General features: G+C 33.7%; 1 protein-coding gene across 1 annotated transcript; it reads right to left on the minus strand.

The window, feature by feature from the left end:
• Positions 1-657: 657 nt before the first annotated feature.
• LOC145333713 (uncharacterized) lies at positions 658-7,453 on the minus strand. The gene is made up of 3 exons (XM_080178925.1): positions 7,108-7,453; positions 6,295-6,894; positions 658-1,714 (listed from the first exon to the last, which is right to left on the minus strand). The coding sequence occupies exons 1-3, from the start codon at positions 7,268-7,270 to the stop codon at positions 1,062-1,064; spliced, it is 1,416 nt and encodes a 471-aa protein (XP_080035051.1). The 5' UTR covers positions 7,271-7,453; the 3' UTR covers positions 658-1,061.
• Positions 7,454-7,986: the final 533 nt, after the last annotated feature.

The following is a 7,986-nucleotide window of genomic DNA, read 5'->3' on the forward strand; positions in this document are numbered from 1 at the left end:
ATTATAACCTAAAAGGTTTTTTTGAGGGGGGAAGTTGCATAGAGAAAACATTAATTACCACAATGGGAAGGTTTGAAATTCCTAAAGTCATAATTTTTCTTGTATATAAAGAAAGTTAAAAGGTTGTCATTATCATAATTATATTGTAATTCTTGCGAATTGTTTAACTTTAGGAAGAAACCCATGACTATAAAAAAATTTGGGTGTGTCTTCTGTAGACTATAAGCGATGAAATATTGGTACTTTTTCAGACATACATTTCTTTACCTAGTTAATTTCTCATTATTCATCTTTTTTCATCAACGATTTATTTATTGATCAAGAGATAGAGATTTATCTTTTTATTATACATCTATATTTAGAATATTTTTCCACGTTATCGTGAATGGTAACTTGCCCGTTTATTGTCTTGTTTGAAATTCGCCGCGTTATACAAGAGTTCCTACTGCTACTCTGTTCGCCCGTGACATTAATAGAGAGAAGGGGGATATGTTCTGACCCGGCTTTAGACTACTTCTAATTTGTAACTTGCAGACAAAAGTCATGCAGTCAAAGAGTCAGTTGTGTCTTTTTTTATCCTTCTGCGGCTGTTCAATTTGAATTAAATTAATGCCGCTGATACCGAGCCCTTTACAAGTAGAAAAATAAAACAAAACAAAATCATTTAAAACTCTATTGATTATATTTATATTTATTGCAACAATTTCAAAAATGAGATTTATATTAATGGCAAACATAACATAAAAAGAAAAACAGAATTTAATTAAAATATAAAATATTAATAATAAAAACACTGGATTTATAATACATAGGAAAAAAGAAAAAAATCAATAACCAAAATTGATTTTTAGTAGATTAAGTTGACATAGATTCACTGCATTAAAATTTAACAACAAAATTAATTTGATTTTGTATCTTTTTTTTAAAGATTACTTAATGATAACCAGTTTTAATATATGAAAGCACTTTCAATTGCTAAATTAATGTAATTTTTTACTAACCAATAAATATTTTTTTAAAACAAATTTCTTTAGGTTTTTGCTTTAAGAAATCACTAAAATCTAATACATTTGTGGGGTGTACAAAGAATTGGTTGGGAAATTGTGATGTGTATAGGCTGACCCCCAAGCGTATGGCTTGTAGCTGCCCGCAGCCGTGTCAGTAATCTTAGAATAATCAGGAAGCAGAAAATCAGTTGATTTGCCGTAATCATGGAGACCAAATTTGTTGTAATCCTGGTGGATAGGCGTATTTGTAGCGTAATCAGGTAGTAAACTATTTGGCTTGGATAAATCTACATTTTCAAGCTTTCCATAGCTTAAATTTTCATTTTTATTATAGTTTGGTTCAGGCTTTAATTGCACATTTCTAGAAGCTTCCATGGAAGAAGTTACAGAAGCAGCCGGGGAGGGTAGGGATGTTGAGTGAAGACTGGGTGATGTTGTACCTGAGTCATCACTATCATAACTATTACCAACAACTGTTGTTGTTGCAGTAGTAGTTGTTGTATCAGCTGATTCAGCCACAGCTTCTTTTCCGTGAATCTTGAGATGTTTTCTGAGAGAGGAAGGATGTGTGTATGTCTTATCACAGCCTCTGACAGTACAGTAGTATGGTTTATCTGTAGTGTGGACATGCATATGTTTCTTACGGTCACTACTGTTAGCAAATCTTCGGTCGCAACCTTCCACTTCACATTCAAAGGGCTTCTCACCTGAAAAGATAATAATATAAGTAAAAATACGACTTTATTACAAAATTACAGAAAGGCAAGAAGGACGGGGGACAAACACTGGTCCGTATTTTAATTCGTTGGCTTAACATCTTTGGGGACTTTTTATGAATTTTGATTGGTTTGTTTATCAGGTTGTGTATCCAAACGTTTTAACCACAAATTGTCATTTAAGAAATTTAATTTAAGGAAGGGATAATTTTGTGTATCATCATTGGAAATGAACATCAATTTAAAGGCCATTGTCTTATTCCTCTGATTCCTCACAGAAAAGTGATTACAAAATTGGAAAAAAAATCATTTTTCTTTTAGTCGCAAAATTTGCCAAAAAAGACAATAAAAATTTGAAAATTCTGAATTCAATAATCATATTAAATTTTGACACTTCCATGAGGAAATATGTAAAATATTAAATTACAAGTATCTAATTTTTAAAATCCTGACAAGAAAAAAAGACAAGCTTTCTAAAATAAAATTGTAGGACTAGATTTTAAACGATATTATTTTAAAATATATCCCTATTTTTCCCTTTCTCATATATGCTAAGGATTAAAATTAGTGGTTGAAATTTTTAAACCTAATTAACCAACCAATCAAAATTCACTAAGTTGTAAATCCAACGAATAAGAAAATGTTCTTTTCAAACTTTGTGGACTAGTGTAATAGACAGTCAATTGTCCCCTCTTTCTCTGCATTACAGAAGCATATTTGTCCTCCAACTATTCTGTGCTTAAATATTTTTCTATTTTCCCAACTATTTTCTTTTTAAAGAATTGCTATCCGTAATCCCTGTTCAAATATATTAAGTTTCTTGTCAAATTGAAAAATTTAAGTATGATCTTATTTTGAGCCGTATTATGGTCAAAATTTGCTAATTGATGATAATAATTTTTTACAGGGTTTAAGGAGAATTTAGATTTAGACTTTTATGTCCTTTGATTATCCTTTTTTTAAAAAAGTTTTTTTATGTCTGAAGCATAAGACTTCAGAATATCTACTGAACCGATTGGGTTCACATAGGTCCTTTGATGGCTTTTTACTTTTTTTTTCAGATTGAAGTCTTGGGATGGTTTAAAGCTATAACCCCTTTCTGTCCTTTTGAATACAGAACCACTGGATGGTAGGGTAATACTCGCTAGTACTCGACAATATTTTAAACTTTTTATTGCTGCGTTTATATGTGAACATGATTTTAAAACTATCAATCTAGGTCCCATTTACTTTTCCCTGCATCTAAAATTTATTAACACTCCGAGAGGTGTTAGAACAGGGTGGAGGGGGGGGGGGGGTGTAACTCTATACTTACACCTGACCGGAAACTAGGGATATATGAGAAACGGGGAAAGGGGGTGAAAGGTTATGATCATTTGTTTAGGGGAGGATGGGGGGCTTGAAATGGGAAGTAAATTTGACCCCTTGTTCCTTCCTTTTCCAATATATATCTTAATTTTAAGGAAGGAGGGGGGGTTGGGGTTGCTTCTTCTATGAGAGCAAAATACAATAAATGTTGAAGGGGGGGGGGGGGGCATGTATATAAAGATAATGTGTCTCTCTGACAAATAAAATTCTAATTTGACAGGAGTGCTAGATTAATTATGATTTAGTATTTAGAATTCATAGGAAGGAAAATGTATACCAAAGGCTTCGCCTGTAGATAAAGTAAAATAATAAGGTTCAGGGGTTTTATATTTTTGATATACACACGGACTGACAGACATATTTTTGACACTTTAGTCTATATTAAGTAAATTTGTTTAAAACGATGACGTTACAAGAAATCTAATTTTAAAATTGACCGATTTTGATTAAAAGCAGATGAGAAATAAAATAATATTTTTAGATTTGTTTATATGAAAATATTATTTATGGCGCCGTTATATTATAAACAAATTACAAAAAAATCATCAAAATTATGGAAAATGTTTTTGACAATGACTATTATGTCCATAAAAAGCGCAGCAATAAAATTTCATTTTGAAAAATAGATAAAAATATATTTGGATTTTAGATTAATTGGGTAACAAAAACGTTTTCAAAGTTGACAAAGATAGACTTTTGTATTTTTTTGGTAGATTCCCCTTACACCCTCTACCATCCTACACCACGCCCCTGTTTGCAGGTATAGTCAATTAATCATCAAATATTCCATTTATTAAGCATGAAATATTAAATCATTAGAATTACATCATTTGAAAGATGTGATCATTTTATACAATTGACTTGATAAAAAAAGTCTGGGCCCAAAAATTAAATAAACATTATTACTACAAAGTATTCAAATATATACAAACAGGACAAATAAAAATGTTTATTTAAAAAAAAAGAAATTTTTATTAAGAAAAAAGAGAAGGGATTTAAAAAAAGACAGAATGGCCGAAAAAACCCTCAAAATACAAAAAATACAAACAACGAAATAAAGAAAAGAATAATGCTGCCTCATACAAAATGACGCCCTACAATACAAATAACCAATGATAGACCAGCATACATTTTACCATTGGTCAATTAAAATGTATACTGGCCTATCATTGGTTATTTGTATTGTATGACGTCATTTTTATTGAGGCACTGTTCCATAAAATCTTAAAAGTGGGATAAATAAATCAAAAGACACAGAGAAAGACAAAAAAGAGCGAGTTACAGAGAATAAAAAAATATTGTATTGTAAGAATAAACTTAGAAAAGAAAAAAATTTTAAACACATCTAAATAGAGGAAAGGATAAACAGACAAATAGAGAACGGGTAAGATCATAAGGAAAAAGGATAAGAGGTTGAATACTCACCCCTTTTTCATGGTAAAATACTAAATTTAGAAGCAGACGAAAATCAAAAGCCGCCCAGGGCTTTTTGTAAGTCAATCATAAATAATAATGTGAATAAAAAGAAAAGCGATATTTAGCAAACAGCCGTGGGCGGTCAGAATCAGCTGAATGTTCATTATGAAAAAAAATTCTCCCTTTTTAGAAATAGAAGGATTCATCTTTTATGAACAAATTTTTTTAAATAAAAATAAAATTCTATGTAATTTTTAATTAAAACATTAAAACGAAAATATCTAATCTAATATTCTTGCCCTAAATATGGAAATAGTAAAAAGTAAAAAAATATTTTTTAAAAATAATTTTTAATCCTCCCATTTGAAAAGTAGTGGAATAGCAATAAATTTTAGCGCGGCAACAGCGCTGAGTAGGCCTCTAGGCCCACTGCCTATTTTCGTTTTCTAGTTGCTTCGATTCCTCTCTTTTATTTTTCTCTATGGGGTAAGATAATGAAAGAGTAAATAAAACTGTAAGAAAACTCTGCTCAAAGTTTATTTTCTCTGTCTCTGAGGGAATTTTATTGAGCATACTCTAAACATAGCATGGATACAGGGATCATATTTACCAATTATTTTTTGCATATTCATATAGGTCAGCATTGAGTTATAATATTCAGAGAAAGAGGGGACAATGGGGAACTTATTACACTAGTCCCCAAACTTTTATAAAAAGGTTTTTTTATTTGTTGGCTTTACAACTTTGGGGTTTTTGATTGGTTGTTTTATTAAGTTAAATTTTTGAACGTCCCAACCACTTTTAATCTTCGGAAAGGATAATTTTGTGTATCATCATTGGGGATATTTATCAATTTATATGCCATTGTCTTATACCTTTAGATCCCAGTGTCTATACAGTAAGAGACTTAACTTATAAATTTTGGGTGGATTTTATAGTTTAAACTGACAGAAACAAAATTTCTAGTGATGGGTGAACGTGCTGGCCGACCTTAATTATGGAGAAGCTGAGCTTCTAATTTTTGTTCTTAAGACTAATCTTAATATCCCTGAAAACTATATACACAAAATGTTGGGGGAATATTTTGTTGGTAAATTGCTTGGAAAATGTCAAATTAATCACATTGTGTCACACTTTTACTTCCTTATATAAACATACACACAACAAGGGACAAGTATTCTCATATGTAGTTCAAAATTAGTGGTTGAAACGTTTGAACACTCATCTTAACGAATCAAAATTCATTCAGGTCCCCAAAGTTGTTAGGGCAACGAATAAGAAAATATAGGACTTTGGGGACTAGTGTAATGAACAGCCCATAAAGATGACAGTCAGTGGCGTGTACAGGGTTTAGCCAGTTGGGTGTGTTTCATAATTGGGTGAAAAAAGGGGAAAGCAAGTGTATCGACACTTCTGCACGCTTATGATGGCTAATAAAAATTATATTAAATAAATAGAGTTTATGTGCTTAATGTTATGATATATTAGGTTCTATGTTTTTTCAAAGTAAATTGCGCTACTTACTTTAGTAGCTGGACAAAGTGTCTCAAAAATCAGCCATATGACGTCATGAAAATGAGGGAGATGAGAGGAGAAGTGAGAAAGAAAACCAATAAAAAAGAGTCACATGGCTGATTTTTTTGATACACTTTGTCCAGCTACTATACTTTAAAGCAATTTATCGGAATGATTGAATATCAACAACTGCAGTCAAATATAAATGGGTATCCACATGGATATCCAAATACACTTGAGCCAAAAAGTATATAAGAAAAAATATTACATACCTGTATGTATTCTTTTGTGTATCTTCAGATTTTCAGACCTCGCAAAAACTTTTCCGCAGCCAGGAAACGGACAGGGGAACGGTTTCTCGCCAGTGTGGACTCTCATATGGTTCACCAGCTTGTATTTGGCCTTGAAGGATTTTCCCTCCCGTGGACATTCTTGCCAGTAACAGGTATGGTCAGAGTTTTCAGGTCCACCCACATGATCGATTGTCAGGTGCGTGACAATTTCATGCAGGGAGTGGAACACGCGACGGCATAATTTTTTGGTGACACAGTCAACCCATTCGCAGGTCATTTCTTGGTGGCGCATGCCTGGAGGCAGGCTTGCCGGCTGCTGGCGGATGCAGTTACGCATGTAGGGGAAGAAAGGTGATGACATGCCGTTCAGGTAGGAATTATACATGTTGTTGCTATAGTAGCCATTAGTAGAGGTACCCATGTCAGACAATAATAAGGATGCTGCAGGATCTAGGTAGCTGGAGTAGCTACTAAATGGGTTGTAGCCGCCAGACATAGCCGCTGCTGACATATAGGAAGGGGCTGCGGCGGCCGTAACACTGCCGGAGGGTGTGTATTCGCTGCTTTGCTGATGGGTTCCTAAATAAATTCCAAAAAAATAAATTATAATTGAAAACACAAATAATTTGTTAGCAGACCTAAAAAAAACCGGAAAAGTTATCGGTATAGATATTTTTTTTCCATAAAAATTAAGAATTACAGCTTTTTTAACTAAACTGCAATATTATTTTTTTTTTTATAGAATTACCATGTTCAAGAAGATGTTTAAAAATTGATTAAAAGTAGTTGTACCTGTATAGGGAGGCGGTGCCAGTCCTGTTCCAGCTTCAAGCTTCATACCTCCAGACATTTCCAATCCGGTCAAACTGTCTGGTTGTCTGGTGGGCGTTGCCTGGTGAGTTTCACAGTTATGAATACTATTCTTATCAGCGTGGCATGATAACAACATGCACATAATATAATAGTGACACACACAGTTTATCTGTTGGTCTGTCTGTCCTGTCCCACTGGGTACTCTCCAAGTTCAAGGAGAAAATAGAAACACACACACACACACAATATCTTTCTTTGTATTCTTGTAAAACGTTAGAGTTGGTCTGCAATGCAACTCTGCTCAGCACGGAATCCGAGACTAACTGCTGGTTTCTCACAGCTGGGCGGCCATTTCCATACGCATACACACACACACACACACACACACACACACACACACACACACAGATAAACCCTTGATTCTTATCCACCCGTGTCTCCTATGCTCTATACCCCACCACGCGAGTCTTGTCGTCAGTTCAAAACTCTCTTTTTGTTTCCCTTTCCTTCCACTCTTTTTCATTACTCCCAGATTTCCCCCCATGCCCTTTTAGATTTTCACGAATAACCCGTTTTTCTGTCTGCACCTAGTCAGGGAAATCCCCTAGCGCTGCACGGTTTCCCCAATTTTCTGCATTTCTATTGGCCAATAGTTGAAAAGACGGGCTCTGATTGGCTGGTACTCCGCCAATCACAGCAGGAAACTGATTTCCACTGAGTTTAGATTTGTTCCCGCATTTCCCCCTACGAGTTGGCAGTTCCCTTTGCTCCACGCCCCCATTTCTTCCCATTTTGCTCATCTGGACTTGTAGTTCAAAATATATGTATGTATTATATATGTATAATGTATGTGTTAAG

The sequence above is a fragment of the Acartia tonsa genome, chromosome 2 (genome assembly GCF_053477335.1).
Source record: "Acartia tonsa isolate MP-2025a chromosome 2, ASM5347733v1, whole genome shotgun sequence".
Taxonomy (NCBI): domain Eukaryota; kingdom Metazoa; phylum Arthropoda; class Copepoda; order Calanoida; family Acartiidae; genus Acartia; species Acartia tonsa.